General features: G+C 47.0%; 1 protein-coding gene across 1 annotated transcript in view; it reads left to right on the forward strand.

Moving 5' to 3' along the window:
• Positions 1-1,887: 1,887 nt before the first annotated feature.
• Positions 1,888-19,556, forward strand: part of NOS2 (nitric oxide synthase 2) — a 39,038-nt gene continuing 21,369 nt past the window's right edge. Inside the window, exons 1-10 of the mRNA XM_088657764.1 lie at positions 1,888-2,552; positions 6,327-6,521; positions 10,461-10,536; positions 12,369-12,482; positions 13,665-13,813; positions 14,835-14,997; positions 17,027-17,118; positions 17,206-17,347; positions 18,286-18,425; positions 19,350-19,524. Coding sequence (XP_088513890.1) covers positions 6,388-6,521; positions 10,461-10,536; positions 12,369-12,482; positions 13,665-13,813; positions 14,835-14,997; positions 17,027-17,118; positions 17,206-17,347; positions 18,286-18,425; positions 19,350-19,524 — 1,185 coding nt within the window. The 5' untranslated portion in view covers positions 1,888-2,552; positions 6,327-6,387. The remainder of the gene's footprint in view (positions 2,553-6,326; positions 6,522-10,460; positions 10,537-12,368; positions 12,483-13,664; positions 13,814-14,834; positions 14,998-17,026; positions 17,119-17,205; positions 17,348-18,285; positions 18,426-19,349; positions 19,525-19,556) is intronic.

Here is a 19,556-nt window from a genome sequence, read left to right on the forward strand (position 1 = left end):
GTCGGCGGGGCAGAACTTTACATCTTGCCTTGGCAGCAAAACATACTGGGACCGCCCTGCCCAGAGTGAAGGGGGAGGCTTAATTCTCACAAAAGTCACAGATCTCAATCCCTGGCTTTGCGCCCCGCTTGCTCATAGAGCTGGTATAACCCTCTTTTGAGTGTGGGTCTGTGGCACATGGTCTCACATTGGATAACGAAGGGCTCTCTATAATTAAGGTGTGCATGCATGCTTAACAATGGCATTGGCTGCCTACATGCATGTATAACCTTGCAATAAACCTACAATAAACCTACTTTTCTCTGCTTCCTGGTGCGATAAGTTCTTTATTAGGTATAAGGGTTAAAGGGACAGGGTAATAGGGAAGCAATGAGGGGGGAACTGGGGGAGTCCAAATGTTACAATGATGATATAAGATTATTAGATATTTTTCTTCTTTTTGATGTAATTGTTATTCTTGTTTTTGGCTTTTGTCTTGTTTTTGTTTTGGTTTCTTTCTTTCTTTTCGTGCTTTTTTCTTTTTTTGCTCTTTGTATTTTGTATGGTTTTTCTTATGTGTAAAATGAATAAAGATGAATTAATAATAATAATAATAATAATAAATAATAATAATAATAAAGGGACAGGGTCCTTTTGAACAGGTTCACGTATTGACTCCATGCAAAAGGTTCTGGTCCTCTCAGAGCTGTACGTTGCATATGTGAGCATGGCAGACACACATGTTTGTTCAGACGAATCCATCAAATCCGCTCTATCAAAAAACGGTAGGCGGCTGTTCTTCAAAATTCACACAAATCTGAATTTTGCGATGCACCTCTCCAGCCAAATAGTGTTTGCAAAAATTGCACGTGATAGGAGGAAAGCATGTGTCAAAATGAAGATCTTAGTGAAAATGACATGCAGAAATATATTATATTGGGGATAATTGCTTGCAAGAATGTGTACATACGAAAATGTGTTTCATAGGTGGACTTTGCACTCAGATACCAGCGATTTTTCAGGAGGATCTAAAGAACAGTAACCACTGGAAATGTGGAGATCTGAATTCATGATAGGAAAGATAAGAAACCAATTATGAATCAACACCTGTCTGCTCCTGATGGCATGCAGTTGGACACAGTTGTTGTGGTGTGGCGTGGGGAACTCGAGCGACAATTTTTGCTGTGTGAGAAGAGTGGTTAGTGGGGCATTTGTGCTTCTTCGTTTTCATCTAGGAAGTGATGGAGGATGCTTTGCAAAGCAGGGAAGGCAACCGGGAGAGAGAGAGAGAATCATAAAATCATAGAATCATAGAGTTGGAAGAGACCACAAGGGCCATCCAGTCCAACCCCCTGCCAAGCAGGAAACACCATCATAGCATTCCTGACAGATGGCTGTCAAGCCTCCGCTTAAAGACCTCCAAAGAAGGAGACTCCACCACACTCCTTGGCAGCAAAGTCCACTGCCGAACAGCTCTTACTGTCAGGAAGTTCTTCCTAATGTTTAGGTGGAATCTTCTTTCTTGAAGTTTGGAGCAGCAGAAAACAATCTTTCTCCCTCCTCCATATGACATCCTTTCATATATTTGAACATGGCTATCATATCACCCCTTAACCTTCTTTTCTTTCTTGTAGTTTGAATCCATTGCTCCGTGTCTGCTTCTCTGGAGAGAGAGGCAGAGAGCTTTCTTAACTTATTTCAACTTCGCTTGAGAAATTCACAGCCGGCTTCTTACACACAGACTGCTGCACCAGTCTGCTTCATTTGTTGCGTATGTCCTTCCTAGGCTCACTTGTTCCAAAAATAGCACCAGGAGTGACCGTATTTCCTTATTTCACGATTCAGGGAAGTTTGCGTGGAGGGAGAGTGGACTCACTCACTCATTCACATGTTGGGTGGGTTGGGTGTGTGTGTGTGTCATCTGAAGCAGACCGGACAAATTTCTCTCCTGGCAATGCTCACCAAAATTGAGGGGTTTTCCTCTTTAATTTTATTTGTTTGTTATTGCTGCCACACTCATATATTTCCCCCTTCTCAATTTGCATCTAGAAGGGTATAAAAATGCATTTTGCATTGCAGGTTGTCTGGATTTCAGAGTTTAGTTTCAGGGTATCTGGAGAGTAAAAAGAGAGAGAAAGAGAGGGAATCTTCGTTTGCAAAGACCTTCTGCTAAATGACTGGTTAAAACAAAACAAAACAAAAAAATCACTCAAGGTAAGACAATTCCTTTTTGCTGACAGCTCAGTGATTATTCCAACTGGGGGAAAGGATTCTTTCATTCCAGCTTCGCCAGTAGGGAGAAATAGCTGAGTCTGCCCTCTTGCTGGGTCGCTGCAGAAACTTTGCCACAGTCCGGTCTGCTGAGGGTTTGGCATTAAGGCTGAGATTCAGGAAATCAAAGCTCTCTTTCGTTGGATGAGCACCGGGGAGAAAATGAGAGATGATTGGAGCAGGCTAAATCTGACTGGGAAGATCTAGGGATTCCAGCTGCTCAAGACAGATGCCAGCCATCGGATACTGATCCACAGGTATCCTGCGGAGATTTAACATAAAGAAGTCCCAGTTCAACAAAGGTAAATGATTTTTCAGCAGGAGAGACGGAAACGAAGACCTAGCTTTATCGCTAAAATGAAAAAAAGACAGGCAAAAGTGTGGCATTTTGCTTGGGTTTTGTCCAAAGACAGCGCATAGTCCTAATGGAATACATTAATGTACAAAAGGCTCCTAGATTGCAGTTATACTTAGGTTTTTTAAAGTTATTTCAGTGAATAGGGATTGTACATGGAAATTGAGATGGGGGTTAAACATAAGCCTGTGTGTGTGTGTGTGTGTATCTTTTACCTGCAGCTTGAGCAATGCTCATTCTAGTTAAACCATAGAAACATTGTTGAAATATTGTAGAACATCATCCTATCTCTTTGGGGTTTTTAAAAGGCAGCGGTGGGCCCGATCCTGCAAAAAACAAGACTGCCACCCTAAGCCCAGTTTCTCTTGGCAGTAAACTCCACTGGACTCAAATGAGATTTGCTTCTGCGCCTGCACAGTTCGGATTCTGCCTTAAGCATTTGATTCCAATGCTTCCATTTTAAGCACTTTCCTCAATCGTAACCATTCAGTTGTAGTGCATGGAATCTTGTAGTGTTAATGGCACGTGTTTAGTGAATGATTGATCTGAAGATGAGAGGAATACTTATTTTTGATGCATTTAAATTGTTTACAGAATGCGTGGGGGTGACGTAGACCAGTGTTTCCCTACCTTGTGCCTCCAGCTGTTTTCGGACTACAATTCCCATCATTCCTGACCACTGGTCTTGCTAGCTAGGGATGATGGGAGTTGTAGTCCAAAAACAGCTGGAGGCACAAGGTTGGGAAACACTGACGTAGACAACGCAGTGCTCTGTGCATATCCTCTTAGAAGCAATCCCTCTTCAATGGGGCTTCCTGAATTTCAGCATGGGTGGGGAACCTCAGGGCCAGGTGTGGCCCTCCAGACCTTTCTACCCAGCCCTTGGAATTCTCCTCCAGCCACACCCCCCTTTGCACCCCTGGGCTTTGCATCCTTGAGCTGTAACAATGCCTTCCACTTGCCTGGATGGAAGGCAGAGACGGGGGTGGGAGTATGTCTCAAGAAAGACTCTTGTGCAAAGGTGAAATTTGCATTTGTTGCCCTGCCCACTTTTGCCTCTGGCCCCATTCACTCCTGGCATGCAATCCTCAGAAAGTTGCCCAGAAGTGAATCCAGCCCTCGGGGTGGAGAAGGGCACCCCAGGCCCCTTCAGCTTAGCACTGCAACCTGGTTTTCTCAAGCTGAAGGTCTGAAATAGGCTCGCTTTTAGCTGCGCCATCACAGAGATAACCAGAGTTCATGGGCGTAGCCAGGATTTATTGGGGGGGGGGGAGAGCAGGACACCCACCTGTCATCATCCTCCGTCTGGTTCCGTCTGTCAGATTCAGAATGAAATGTCTGGATTCTTTTCCATTTTTGATTGTTTTATATTATTTTCTTTTGACCCCCCAGTGCTTGGAAAAGTCTGTCAAAATCTCCAGTCATTTGAAAACCAGGAAGTTAAATTTAAAAAAGCATCAGGGAGTATATTTTGCAAAATTACAAAGAACACATCTTTTACACTTCATTTTTAAAATCTAAACTAAAACGAGCTTTCTTGGATTTGCTGAAAACTTTTTCAGCACTTTGTTCTCAAATCCCTCCTTTTTCCAGTGCTGTTTTTATGTGCGCACTCAGGAAGCAGAGCCCAGGGAGATGCTCCCCTCAATGCAATCGTTTACCTTAGCCAGGTCTTTTACTCCCTTGAAAGTACTGAATGACCGCTCTGCTGGCTGAGCAAGAGAGATGAGCAGAGCCTTTTTTTGGTGGTAGAGCATTTCAATTTCAAATATTCAGATCATTCCTACTTTTAGTTAAGTATTTTTTTTTTATTTACCGTATTTTCGGGCGTATAAGACGACTGGTCATATAAGACGACCCCCAACTTTTCCAGGTTAAATATAGAGTTTGGGATATACTCGCCGTATAAGAAATACAACCCGGCATATAAGACGACCCCCGACTTTTGAGAAGATTTTCCTGGGTTAAAAAGTAGTCTTATAGGCAGGAAAATACAGTACTGTGGTACCTCGCAAGACGAATGCCCTGCAAGACGAATTTTTCGCAAGATGAATGCGTCTTGCGATCTGATGGTGACTCGCAAGATGAATTCGTTTTGCGAATAATTCGTCTTGCGAATCGCGGTTTCCCATAGGAATGCATTGAAATATAATTAATGCGTTCCTATGGGCAAAAGAAGAGAAATTTCAATGCATTCTTATGAGAAACCGTGATTCACAAGACGAATTTTTCGCAAAACGAATTGACTCACGGAACGAATTAAATTTGTCTTGCGAGGCACCACTGTACTTGATTTTGGGTGGCAAACGAGGAAGAGCTGTAGCTCAGTAGCAGAGAATCTGTTTGCATGCAGAAGGACCAAGGTTTAATCCTGAACGGCATCTCCAGGTTGGGTTGGGAAATATTCCCTGCCTGAGACCTTCGAAAGCTTCTGCCAGTCAGGGTAGACAAGACTGACCTAGATGGACCCATGATCCGACTGGGCAAAGGGCAGCTGACTAGGTTTCCATGCTATAATTTTCACTGTGTGTAAGGACTGAACACTCAAACAGGGGTATTGTCAGTCCTGGATCTGTGACCCATTGATTTCCTTGGGTGAGCCTAAATTCTGGTGTTACATGAGAGGGAGAGAGAAAAATACTCTATCTCCATAACACACACACACACACACACACACACACACACACACACACACCCCTTCCCATTTTAATTAAGTTATTCAAAGTTAAAACAATTGTACTGCAAAAATAATCACACGGCAAACATTCTGTAATACATAATCAAAGCCATGTATAGGGAATGAGGAACTGATGGCCTTCTAGGGGTTGGACTACAACTCCCATTATTCCCAGCAGGATCAGTGGTCAGGCATGATGGGAGTTGTAGTCCAAGAACCTTGAGAGGACTACAAGTTCCCCATCCCCGCTCTAAAAACCAAGAAGGCACCAAACATTTGCTTTTATTGCTGTACCACTTAAAAGATTAAAATATGTCTCTACAGAAAGCTGAAGCAACAACAGACAACTTAAACAACCAATATTACAAAAAATTCAGTCATGTATAAAAATTTTTTACATTAACACAAAATTACTAATGAATATGAAACAAAACCAGTTCCTTCTCCTTTAGACAAAGCCTCTTCACCTTCCTGGCTCTCACCCAGCACAGGAGTCAACTCCTAGGGGCCGAGGGAGCTTCACCCTCCCCAATAAAATATTTGAGAGGGCACACCCCCAAAAAGTTGATGGGCATTGCCATTCAAATGGTGTGCGTGCACAGTGCCATGTGATCGATTATGCAGGGCGGGGCTTGCCTGCCCCTCCCCAATATTTAATTCAAGTTGGCACCCCGTCACCCAGAGTCTGGACAAACTCTCAGCTCCTCCACAAAAGTTGCACCGCGAGAAGAGTTCCTGCAAAGAGCTGACATCACCCCAGTCTCTCACTCTGGACGTGTGTCTTATGGCTTGCCATACATTCATCAGCTGAAAATGGTGTCCTGGCAGAATTTTTAAAAACCATTTTAAAAGTCTGGATTTTCACTTCTTGAAACATGGCGACCTTATTTTATGCGCAGGCCTGCAGCTGTGTCCCATTCAACAGTCACTTTCCATACCCAGTTCAATTCTTTTTAATTCTTCTTTAAATTTATGTCTATTCTTTACTTTTTTAAAAAGGGCTATCCATTCACCTGAACTTCCTTGTATCTGTTTCCTTTGCAGACGGGCGTCTACCTTGCATAGAGCAGAGTTTGTGAGCTGTTGAGCACACATAACACCTGAAATGCAAAGGATGATGTGCCCTTTCCTTTTTAAGCCTCAAACCAGTAAGATTGAGTCCCAAGAAGGGAAGGATATCAACAACAACAACAATAACAACAGCAGCAGCATGGAAAAAGCAACTGGGAACTTTCACAGGTGAGAGTGCTTCCTTCTCTCCTTCACTCAGAACCACAGGAACTTCACCTGGTGAAACTGTCAGGCAGTAGATCCAGGAGAGGCGAGAAAGGAAACTCCTCTTCCTGCGATGCAAAATTGGCATATGGATGTTACTGCTGTGTGATGGGCTACCGGCTCGGATTCTTTCAAAGGGAGACAGCTATATTCCCAAGTAGGGCCTGCAGTGCGAAATGCAATGTTTAGGGCTCCAGCCAGCCACACCCTTTTCAGAACACTCCATGCTAGCCTGCCAGCCATGACCTTTGTCAGGACACTCCATTCCATTTCCTTGTTGTGGTTTGCCTTGCTTCCGCAGTCACGTTAGCATTCCCTGGCTGTTGAGCATGCTCCCTGAGCTCTTTGGGGCTGATAGTTATTTTGTTCTTAGCCAGGCATCCCCAAACTTCGGCTCTCCAGATGTTGTGGACTACAATACCCATCTTCCCCGACCACTGGTCCTGTTAGCTAGGGATCATGGTAGTTGTAGGCCAAAACATCTGGAGGGCCGCAGTTTGGGGATGCCTGTAATCTTAGCTTTCCCGATTCTTTTTTGAAAAATACGTCTCCAAATCTATAGATACCACCTTCTTGTGCATAGATAGTGCTGTCCAGCTGCATAAGGACTAGCAGTCAAGAGAACGGAAATCGCTGTTGATCTATATCAGAGGTAGCCAATGTGTAGCCACAGCCAGCCAGCATAAATAAATGAATAAATGCTAATAGAACCTCCATGTTCAATGGAAGTGTGCCTCTGAAAGCCAGGAGATGTTGCCTGCGTGTGAGTTTTCTTAAAGCACCTGATTGGCTGCCTTGGGCTGGAGGATGCCAGACTTAATGGAGCCTCTTGGTCTGATCCACCAAGACACTTGTCTACTTCCTTCCTACTTGAAGAGTAGGAGCCAATGGTGGGGGAAAGGAAGGCCGAGGCAAGGCCCAAGCAGAACTTCCCAATAAACATTGAGAAGAGCAGCTGTTTCTTTGGATCACACTGGTGCAATGGGTGCTTTTTATCTATCTGACTCCTGCGCAGTGATGACATCAGCCAAAGGTGTTGTATCTGATGCATCAGACAAAAGAGGGCTCCAAAGTGTGTTCCACAGTAAAGTGGCTAGCCTTTAAAGTTGATAGAATTGTAGTGTTGGAAGGGACCCCGAGGGTCATCTAGCCCAACCCCCTTGCAATGCAGGAAACTCAGCTCAAGCATCCATGACAGATGTCCATCCAGCCTCTGCTTGAAAACCTCCACGGAAGGAGAGCCCACCACCTCCCGAGGGAGACTGTTCCACTATCAAACAGCTCTTAGTGTCAGAAAGTTTTTCCTGATGTTTAGTTGGAATCTCCTTTTTTTCGAGTCCTACCTTCCAGAGCAGGAGAAAACAAGTTTGTTCCCTCTTCCATGTGACAGCCCTTGAGATATTTGAAGATGGCTATCATATCTCCTCTCAGTCTCCCCTTTTTCAGGCTGAACATAACCAGCTCCTTCAACCGTTCCTCATCAGGCTTGGCTTCCAGACCCTTGATCTCCTTGTGTGTGTTTGCACTAACAGACCAACACAACTGGCTCTCTAATTTGTCAGCAAATGCATGCACCAAGTGGATCTCTTATCCTAGGAGTCACCCACCCCGACTTAAGGACAGAAGGATGCATCGATTTTGGTTCTCCCAGTTTCTCCAGCCAGCCCTACATTGGGGATTGAACCTGGGTCCTTCTGCATGCCAAGCAGCTGCCCAGCTACAGGCACCCCTTCCATAAATAGTCTCCTGATCCCCAGCCATCGTCAAAGTGAAAAGGAAGAGAGAAGAGTTCAGGAGTCATCATTATACAGGAAACCAATTCCATGCAGGAAATCCACAGTTATTTTCCTAACAAGCTGTCAGTCCTCACTTCTTTTCAGAACCTTTCCTCCAGCGAATTCCCCAAAGCAGCCAGTTCTGTCAAGCACTTTCCCTCCCTTTGTTTCGCTGCTATAACTAGCCTGCTGCAAGATTATATTTGAAGCTGGTTGACGTGGCTCCTTTGTTTGTCTCCTTGGGTGGTTCCTCCAGGCTCTGATCACTGCCAGCACCCCCTGGGAATCTCCTGCTTAAACTTCCCAATTTAACCCAAGCTTGGGAACCTTCCCCACTTTACCAAAGTGATATAGACCAGCCTTGGCTACCCCGGAGTCCTCCCAACGCAGTGTTCTTCTAGCTTTATTCCTTTTGCAAATTTGCAAGCTGCTTTACAGCCTGAGGCCGCTGAAGCAAGACAAAATACAAATGTTTGGGGTAGGGCCATACCCCCAAAGACACTTGCTCTGCAAGCAGAAGGTTCGATCCCCAATGACATCTCTAAAGAGTGCTTGGAATGCCCTCTTTCTTCAATCCTGGAGAGATTGCTGCCAGTCAGTGTTGACAATAGTAAGCTGGATGGACTCTACGGTCTGACTTGGTAGACTGTTCCTAAATTCTAAAAATGACTAAATACGAATTCCGTAAAACAGCAGCTGTTCCCATACCCTCCAACGTTTCCCCAATGAAAACAGGGGCGTCCTAAGGAAAAGTGAGACATTCTGGGATCAAATCAGAAACTGGGATAGCTTCTGTAAATCTGGGACTGTCCCTGGAAAACAGGGACACTGGAAGGGTCTGTGTTCCTACAGATGTACAATTAATGTTGTTGTTGTTGTTGTTGTTTAGTCGTTTAGTCGTGTCCGACTCTTCGTGACCCCATGGACCATAGCACGCCAGGCACTCCTGTCTTCCACTGCCTCCCGCAGTTTGGTCAAACTCATGTTGGTAGCTTCGAGAACACTGTCCAACCATCTTGTCCTCTGACGTCCCCTTCTCCTAGTGCCCTCAATCTTTCCCAACATCAGGGTCTTTTCCAAGGATTCTTCTCTTCTCATGAGGTGGCCAAAGTATTGGAGCCTCAGCTTCACGATCTGTCCTTCCAGGGAGCACTCAGGGCTGATTTCCTTAAGAATGGATAGGTTTGATCTTCTAGCAGTCCATGGGATTAATGTACTGTACCATAAATCAGTGTTTCTCAACCTTTTTTGGGCCAAGGCACACTTGTTCCATGAAAAAAATCACGAGGCACACCACCATTAAAAAAGTTAAAAAATTTAACTCTGTGCCGCCCTATATTGACTATATAATTATGACTGTAAGAAACACTTGCCAATTGCTGTGTTGGTTGCAATCTCCTGTAATAAGGCTTCACAAGCCGCTGATTTCTCTGCCAGCACAATCCTTTGCTCAGCAAGTTTCAGGTTGAGCTCATCCAGCCAGCTTCTTTAAGTTTGTCTAAAACCACCCTCCCGTGGTGGTGGCTGTTGAGAGCTGTGCTCGCTCCGCGTCGTGACCCGACCGGCTTCCTTTCCGGTGGGTCAGAGTTTCTTATTGGCGGCCGCCAGGCACGTGACAATGCAAATCGCCCTTCTCGTCGCCGCACGTCGCGGCACACCAGCCAGTGTCTCGCGGCACACTAGTGTGCCGCGGAACAGCGGTTGAGAAACGCTGCCATAAATGACTGGGCCACACCTTGGGGGAAGCCTAAACAAAACAGTCTTCCATAGATGCCTAACTATCAGACACTTAGCAGCTGCTGGATTTCAGCAGGTAACTGATTCCAGAGGGCTGGAGCTGCAATGCTAAAAGCCTAGTTTCTAGTGCATACTACTACTACTTTCTATTATTTATACCCCACTCATCTGTCTGGTTGCCTCAACCAATCTGGGTGGCTTCCAACATATATAAAAGCCTTCAGATGTCTTCTAAAAAAAGATGTTCTGGGCTACAAACCAGTCAGGACTTCTGGGCAGGACTGCTTCCCAGTATATCTGTGCCAAGGTGCCAAGATACTAAAGGCTGGCTTTCAACGACATTCTCCCCATTCCCGACTCTTATGAAATCAATTCCTCCTTGTTCTTACAGCCTGGCAAAACGAGAAGTCGCCTCGTTAAATGGCCTAAGCAAGAAACTTGACGTGATCACTGTAACGGCAAGAGAGGTGAGTTTAAATTTGGGGTGCCCTTATTCCAAAGGGCGTAAGACGTTACAGTCTTGACGTCCTACATATGGTGATTTGGGAGATGTGATGCATAGGACTAAGGTTTGAGTGGTCCAGGTTCTCATTCTTGCTGGGCAGAGAAAACCAAGGAGTGAGCCACTTTGCCGTAGCCTAAACAACCTCGCAGGGCTGTTGAGAGGATAATATGGGAGGCATGAGCCAGGTACGCCAGCTTTTTGGGGAGATGGGCTGTTGCTCAGTGGGAGAGCACATGGCTTGGGCTCAATCTCTGGCTTGGATTGGGAAATTCCTTTCCCTAAAACTATGCAGAGCCCCTGTCAGCCAGTGTAGACACTTCTGAGCTAGATGGACAAATAATCTTGTTTGGTACAAGGCAATTTAGAAAGAATACAATTGCAGAGTCGGAAGGGACCCCAAGGAACATCTAGTCCAGGGGTGGCCAACTCTGAAGAGACTGCGATCTACTCACAGAGTTAAAAACTGGCAGTGATCTACCCCCCCTTTGGGGTGTTTTTAAGCTTTTTTTTAGGGAGTAGGAAAGCCTTGTTTTTTAGGAGTTCAGGTCAAAGTTGCTGAGATTTTTTTTAGGAAGGACGAAGCCCCATTTGTTAGGGGTTCAGGTCAGAGTTGCTGAGCTTTTCTGTGGCGGGAAAGCCCTGTTTTGGGGGGGTGAAGGGCTAAAATGTTGAGCATTTTTAAGGGGAGCCAAAGTTGTTGAGCTTCTTTGAGGGGAGCCAGTGATCTACCAGTGATCTACCACAGACATCCAGTGATCTACCGGTAGATCACGATCTACCTGTTGGACGTGCCTGATCTAGTCCAACCCCCGCAATGCAGGAATCTCAACAAAAGCATCCATGACAGCGGGCTTCCAGGATATGTTTCCTTTGGAAAGAGGTCGCTGAGAACTTAGCAGCATTTTGTGATCGGTTTTTCACGTACAGGTTGAGCACAGGTGGAGATCCACAGCACCAGTCACCCAAAAGACACCCTAAACTCTTCCAGAGCTCGGGCTGGTCACTCACTCCTATTCTAGCCTACCTCACAGGGTTGTTGTGAGGATAAAATGAGGGAGAACCATGTGCGCCACCTTCATTTAAGAGCTCCTGATAGCTCCATCAGTAGAGCACGAGACTCTTAATCTCAGGGTTGTGGGTTTGAGCCCCACGTTGGGCAAAAAGGATTCCTGCATTGCAAGGGGTTGGACTAGACAATCCTTGTAGTCCCCTCAAACTCTGCAATTCTGCTTCCATCTCCTTGGAGGAAAGGTGGGATGTAAACTAAATAAGTATATAGGTAAAGGTAAAGGGACCCCTGACCATTAGGTCCAGTCATGACCGACTCTGGGGTTGCGGCACTCATCTTGCTCTATTGGCCAAGGGAGCCGGCATACAGCTTCCAGGTCATGTGGCCAGCATGACAAAGCCGCTTCTAGCGAACCAGAGCAGCACACGGAAACGCTGTTTACCTTCCCGCTGTAGCGGTATCTATTTATCTACTTGCACTTCATGCTTTCGAACTGCTAGGTTGGCAGGAGCTGGGACCGAGCAACGGGAGCTCACCCCCTTGCGGGGATTCGAACCGCCGACCTTCTGATCGGCAAGCCCTAGGCTCTGTGGTTTAACCCACAGCGCCACCCATGTCCCATAATAATAAATATATACATCAATACATTTAGCTCTCTCTTCCTCTCGCTCTGCTGCCTTTCCTTTCCTGACTCTCGCTTCAACTTGTCAAGCTCCTTTCTTTAAAAGCATGACATCGTCTGTGTGTTGTTGTTTTTTAAAAAAATTGCTTCCTTTCCTGAACAGAAACATTCCCCAAATGGTACGAAGCAAATGTCCCGGTGCCCAAAGCATTTAAACATCAAAAACTGGGAGACTGGGAGCAGCCTTCAAGACGCATTGCACTACCAGGCCAAAGAGGTAACATGACAGAGAGCTGTATGGATTTTTTGTTGGTGCTCATTCCAACTGAGGGCCAGGAAAACCAATGCAACCTAGGGCTACATTGTCAGCAGTGGGCAGGGCTAAAGCCCAAAGTGGGTGGAGCCCAGAGCCCACCCCCACTTTGCCTGTCTGTCACTCGAGCATCCATGAGGCCAATGCCCCACTCCAGAGATTGGTGACACGACTGGTGGAGATGGGTTCGAGTGGAGACTCCTATCCCGTTAGGGGCAATGGGGCAGTGCCCCACCTCTCTCAGTCTGCCGTCGGCTAGGCCACACTTGCCTCACTTGGAGTCAGTCCAGGGGGATCATGGCCCTGTTTGTCAGCTTCTCCGGGAGGCAGAATGGAATGACATGGAATCGCTTTGGAGAGGGACTACTTGGCTGGTTTGAATTCTGAACAGGAGCCCTTCACATGTGGAAGGGAAGCACGTGCCTCTTGTTCTTTAAGCATGAGAATTGTAATGTTGCAAATGTACTTGGGATGCCCACAGCTTCCCTTCACGCTCCAGCCATGGGTTTTATCCTCTAGTTACCTCTCGCTTGGACTACTGCAATGCGCTCTATGTGGGGCTACCTTTGAAGGTGACCCGGAAACTACAACTAATCCAGAATGCAGCAGTTAGACTGGTGACTGGGAGCAGCCGCCGAGACCACATAACACCGGTCTTGAAAGACCTACATTGGCTCCCAGTACGTTTCCGAGCACAATTCAAAGTGTTGGTGCTGATCTTTAAAGCGCTAAACGGTCTCGGTCCAGTATACCTGAAGGAGCGTCTCCACCTCCATCGCTCTGCCCGGACACTGAGGTCCAGCGCCGAGGGCCTTCTGGCGGTTCCCTCGTTGCGAGAAGCCAAGTTGCAGGGAACCAGGCAGAGGGCCTTCTCGGTAGTGGCACCCGCCCTGTGGAACGCCCTCCCACCAGATGTCAAAGAGATAAACAACTACCAGACTTTTAGAGGACATCTGAAGGCAGCCCTGTTTAGGGAAGCTTTTAATGTTTAATAAATTATTGTATTTTAATACTTCTGTTGGAAGCCGCCCAGAGTGGCTGGGGAAACCCAGCCAGATGGGCGGGGTATAATTAATTAATTAATTAATTGATAATTAATAACCCACCTGTTTCTCTCTTCTTCTTGCTCTTGCGTGTTCACTTCAGGTTCTTCACTGCAGGACCAACGTGTGCCAGGGATCTCTCATGAACCCCAAAAGTTTGGTCCGAGGTCCCCGCAACGGGCTCACCCCGAGAGATGAATTATTACCTCAAGCAATAGAGTTCATCAACCTGTTTTACAAATCCTTTAAAGAGTGAGTGGTTGTTTGTTTGCTTGCTTGTTTTTTCTTCTTTGATCCCGCCCTTCAGACATCCTTTCCACTGTTCATTCACAAGGATTTGTGCTCCTAAACGTCTCGTGGAACTTATATGTGGTCCCACTTTCAAAACCCTTTGTGCTTGCAAGTGTTTCGGGCGGTGGACAAACTGCATCATCATTACCAATTGCTGAACATCCCATAGCTTCCTGCTCAAATCCTTAACTTTTTATACCACAAATGTTCCGCTTTATTTTATTTTAGTCCCGCTTTTGTTGCGCCGTCACACAAGAGTGCCCCTCCAGATGATAATAATAATTTGCTAACTTACATACCACTTCTATATAACTGCCTTGATACCATCACAAAAAAGCAAATCATCATCAAAAAAGGATGTCTGGATTATTTGCTTAGTCTTTGCCGAACCCCTGATCTATTTTGTGTTCGAGGAACGTTATTAACGACTGGTAGTTCCTCAAAGCTGGTGGGAGGGAGATGAACCCAAGATTTCTTGCTGGCCCCCAAGGCTGAGCTTTCAATCATCTCTCCTGCTCCCAATTATCTACATGAGTGATCCAGGTGGCTTTAAAAAATAATAATGAAAATCTGGAGTAATTTAAATCGACCATCTCCCTTCCACCAATTAATTTTTATGAAGGCAGTTTCTAATATCCAAGATCATTCTCATGCCCCGCTGATTGCTTCTGAGTCATTTCCCCCCCTCCCCCCAAAATTAAAGCTAACAAGCTTCTTCTTTCATGGTGTCTTTTACTGTAATGAATATTGGCAGCCATCGAAGAAAACCATGAAAGTTCAGAGTCCCGGATTCACTTCCCAGTTTGGGATAAGGGGAGGGCGCCCTTTCATCTCCTGGAGAATTCCTCGCGCATCCAGCCGCATCTGGGCATCCTCTTCATCTGGAATATACGGCTATTCTTGCCCTCTCCTCTTTGAATTGCATCAGCTCCAAGTGTTGCTATTCATTGTTTTCTGTTTCCTCTCCCACTCCACCTGCCAGGCCCAAAATAGAAAAGCACCTTGCACGCCTGGAAGCCATGGCCCTAGAGATAGAAACAACAGGAACCTACCAGATGACTGGGGAAGAGCTCATCTTTGCGACCAAGCAGGCCTGGAGAAATGCCCCGAGATGCATTGGAAGAATCCAGTGGTCCAATTTAAAGGTGACTTGGTTTGTCTGCAGTCGCAGCTGGCGCGCATTGGGACTGGTGGGGCGGAAGGCAGGCAGGGCCTAATCATGCCCCTCTTCCTCCTTACTGAGTTCTTCCAGGGCAGCAATGAGACAAGGGTGGCTGGAGGAAGCTGGAAGTCACCTGGGCTGCCCCAGGACTGGCTGCATGTCACCTGGCTGAGGGCAGACTGTGTTTGCGTGAGGCAGCTGCCATTCCAATTTCTTCCTTTAATAATAATAATAATAATAATAATAATAATAATAAATTTTATTTATATCCCGCCCTCCCCAGTGCGAGCCAGGCTCAGGGCGGCTAACATCAATACAGTTACAATAAAACGTAAAAGAAAGAAAGTCAATTGATTAAAATGCAGATTAAAATACAGTTTAGATTTTAAAAATAGTTTAAAAAATGCAGCCTCATTTTAAAATGGCCCAAATCGAAACCCAAAGGCCAGGCGGAACAGCTCCATCTTGCAGGCCCTGTGGAAAGATGTCAAATCCCGCAGGGCTCTGGTCTCCTGTGAGAGAGCGTTCCACCAAGTCGGGGCCAATACTGAAAAGGCCCTGGCCCTAGTTGAGGCCAATCTAGCCACCTTATGGCTCGGGATCTCCAGCTTACTTGCATGCAGCTGACAGGGACAAATGCGCAACCAACGAGCAGGACAATTTGCAGTATAAAAGGCAAAACAGTTGCAGTTATCGCTGGTGGTGTCGATAACACATTAATGTCTATGAGTAGGTTCTGAAGGACTGCCGTCACCCATATCGACGTGGTTTAACCATCTACCCCTCTTCCCAGGAGACTCTGGGAATTGTAACTCTGTGAAGGGGGAAAGGGGTCTCCTCACAAGTCTCAGCACACATAGCAGACTACAGTTCCCAGGATTCTGTGTGGAAAGACATGAGTGTTAGATATTATACTGCTCAGCCATCCCAATTTAAGCAGGTAAAGGTAAAGGGACCCCTGACCTTTAGGTCGAGTCGTGACCGACTCTGGGGTTGTGGCGCTCATCTCGTGTTATTGGCCGAAGGAGCCGGCGTACAGCTTCCGGGTCATGTGGCCAGCATGACAAAGCCACTTCTGGCAAACCAGAGCAGCACACGGAAACGCCGTTTACCTTCCCGCTGTAAAAAGGTAAAGGTAAAGGGGCCCCTGACCATCAGGTCCAGTTGTGTCCGACTCTGGGGTTGCGGCGCTCATGCGGCGCTCATGCGGCGCTCATCTCGCTCTATAGGCCGAGGGAGCCGGCGTTTGTCCGCAGACAGCTTCCAGGTCATGTGGCCAGCATGACAAAGCTGCTTCTGGCGAACCAGAGCAGCACACGGAAACACCGTTTACCTTCCCGCCGGAGCGGTCCCTATTTATCTACTTGCACTTTGATGTGCTTTTGAACTGCTAGGTGGGCAGGAGCTGGGACCAAGCAACGGGACCAAGCTCACCCCGTTGCAGGGATTCGAACCGACGACCTTCTGATCAGCAAGCCCTAGACTCTGTGATTTAACCCACAGCGCCACCTGGGTCCCCACCTTCCCGCTGTAGCGGTACCTATTTATCTACTTGCACTTTGAGGTGCTTTCGAACTGCTAGGTTGGCAGGAGCTGGGACCGAGCAACGGGAGCTCACCCCGTCATGGGGATTTGAACCGCCGACCTTCTGATCAGCAAGCCTTAGGCTCTGTGGTTTAACCCACAGCACCACCCATGTCCCAGAGCATCCTGCAATTACAGTAGTCATCCTGGCTTCAGATTTGACCCTGAAATGTCCCGTTTTTTGGTCCAGCGCTCTGGCACGAGTCTGCTGGCTCCTGCAAGAGCTCAGGAGAAGAAGAAAAAAGCATCCCAATTTGTATCACCGAGATGTTGGAGGGTATGACCTACAGTATAAGAGTGTTTTTAAATGCACAGACGTGGCCTAGGTCTCCTGTAAGGTTGCCACCATCTTCCTTTCATTGCCTTCTGAATTGTGTTGGAAAGCTCATTGATTTTGGTCATTGTTCCCAAATGTTGTTGCCTTTTAGGTCTTTGATGCCCGCAGCTGTACAACCGCCAAGGAGATGTTTCAGCACCTCTGCCGCCATTTGGAGTATTCCACCAATGGAGGGAATATAAGGTATGAGCTCTTTTTTTTCCTTTTGTCTCGCTTGGGTCCTTAAGAAATTAAGGAGCTGGTTGGCATTCACTCTGTCTCTTGCAACAGATCTGCCATCACTGTCTTTCCCCAGAGGACGGATGGGATGCACGACTTCCGGATATGGAACAGCCAACTCATCCGATACGCTGGGTACCCAATGCCAGATGGTTCCATTGTGGGCGACCCAGCCAATGTGGAGTTCACACAGGTATGCGGGGGGAAAACCAGGCACCACCAAAATATTGAAACAATAGCTGTCTATTAGCCTTTTGACAAAGCTGGAAGACAGCTTGCGGCAGCCAGTCACTTCCTATTAATGGCTTCTAACACTGGTGGCTGTCTTCTGCCTCCACTGAGATCCAGTACTGAGGGCCTTCTGGCGGTTCCCTCACTGCGAAAAGTGAGGTTACAGGAAATCAGGCAGAGGGTCTTCTGGGGAACACGCTCCCATCAGATGTCAGACAGATAAGCAACTATCTGACATCTGAAGGCAGCCCTGTATAGGGAAGTTTTTAATCTTTGTTGTTTTGTTTTGTCCCTTTACATTTTGTGGGAAGCTGCCCAGAGTGGCTGGGGTAAAGGTAAAGGTAAGGGGACCCTTGATCATTAGGTCCAGTTGTGACCGATTTGAGTTGCGGTGCTCATCTCGCGTTATTGGCCGAGAGAGCCAGCGTACAGCTTCCAGGTCATGTGGCCAGCATGACAAAGCCACTTCTGGCAAACCAGAGCAGCACACGGAAACGCCGTTTACCTTCCCGCTGTAGCAGTACCTATTGATCTACTTGCACTTTGACGTGCTTTCGAACTGCTAGGTTGGCAGGAGCAGGGACTGAGCAACGGGAGCTCACCCTGTCGCGGGGATTCGAACCACCAACCTTCTGATCGGCAAGCCCTAGGCTCAGTGGTTTAACCCACAGCGCTAATAACAATAACAATTGTTACTGTTAAACTGGAGTCTGCTCTGCCAGTCATTGGCTCTGGCGCCACCTACTGTTGGCCTCCCTGCGTTCCACCCCACCACTCCCATTGAGCGTCAGGCACTGCTGGCTCTTCAGGAGCATCTAAGGAGTTAAGTCTCTCTCTTTTGCTTTGGCCAGTAGAGGGGAAAACAAGCCCAGCCCACCTCCTTTCTTTTGCTTCTCTCAGCTGTGCATCCAGCTTGGTTGGAAGCCCAAGTATGGCCGCTTTGATGTGGTTCCACTGATCCTCCAAGCCGATGGCCAAGACCCGGAACTGTTTGAGCTGCCGCCAGAGCTTGTCCTTGAAGTGTCTATGGAGCATCCCACGTAAGTGCCTTGGCCTCAGATGACAGCGGCCGGGACCTGCTCTTGATGGGCAGGCAGGCCGTTGTTGAAGAGAGGCTATTATTCGGGGCCTCATGTGCCAGGTGGGTTAATCTGTTGGCTTTTGCCGGAGCAAAATTACATTGAATAACGATGCTTCCAGGCTGTTTCCATTTGGGGGGACGGAATCCCGCAATTCCAGGATGGACCATTAGAGTTGGTTGGGAGGTCTTGTGCAAGAAACCCACTTCCCTGAAATATCAGACTTTGGGGAATAAATAAGGTGGGGAGAAAATGCACCCGGAAGTGTCAGCTGACCTTTGATTTAACTCAGCATCATTTAACCTCCCCACAAACAATTCAGAAGGAAAGTTTAATAAGCAATGGAAACACCCTCGGATTGACATGTCTTCCCAAATATCTTTTGTTCTGCTGTAAGTCTTGGGGCTCCCCTGAGCTTGCTGTTACCTCTCTTTTGCACATGGATGCAGAGGAATCTGCCTTATATTGAGTCAATTCCCCCAGGTTTTCAGGCAGGGGTTTCTCCCAGCTGTATCTGGAAATTTCAGAGGTTGAACCTGGGACCTTTGTCATAGAATCATAGAATCATGGAGTTGGAAGAGACCACAAGGGCCATCCAGTCCAACCCCCTGCCAAGCAGGAAACACCATCAAAGCATTCTTGACATATGGCTGTCAAGCCTCTGCTTAAAGACCTCCAAAGAAGGAGACTCCACCACACTCCTTGGCAGCAAATTCCACTGCCGAACAGCTCGTACTGTCAGCTCTTACTTGTCGTGCTCTACCACTGAGTTACGGGCCATCCCAATGGATGCTGCTGTGCTGGCTGCATAAACAGCAGCACTCACTTCTGAGCATCCATACGGAGTGGTGGAATTTCGTGTGGTTTCCCTCCCCCCCCCCCCAGATACGAATGGTTTAAAGAACTGGACCTGAAATGGTACGCCGTTCCTGCTGTCTCAAACATGCTCCTTGAGTGTGGAGGACTGGAGTTCACAGCTTGCCCTTTCAATGGCTGGTACATGGGGACCGAGATCGGGGTACGAGACTTCTGCGATGCACAGCGCTACAATATCCTTCAGGTACCCTCTCTTTTTTAAAATAATAATAATAA

Source organism: Zootoca vivipara, chromosome 14 (genome assembly GCF_965207765.1).
Source record: "Zootoca vivipara chromosome 14, rZooViv2.hap1.1, whole genome shotgun sequence".
NCBI classification, from domain to species: Eukaryota; Metazoa; Chordata; class Lepidosauria; order Squamata; family Lacertidae; genus Zootoca; species Zootoca vivipara.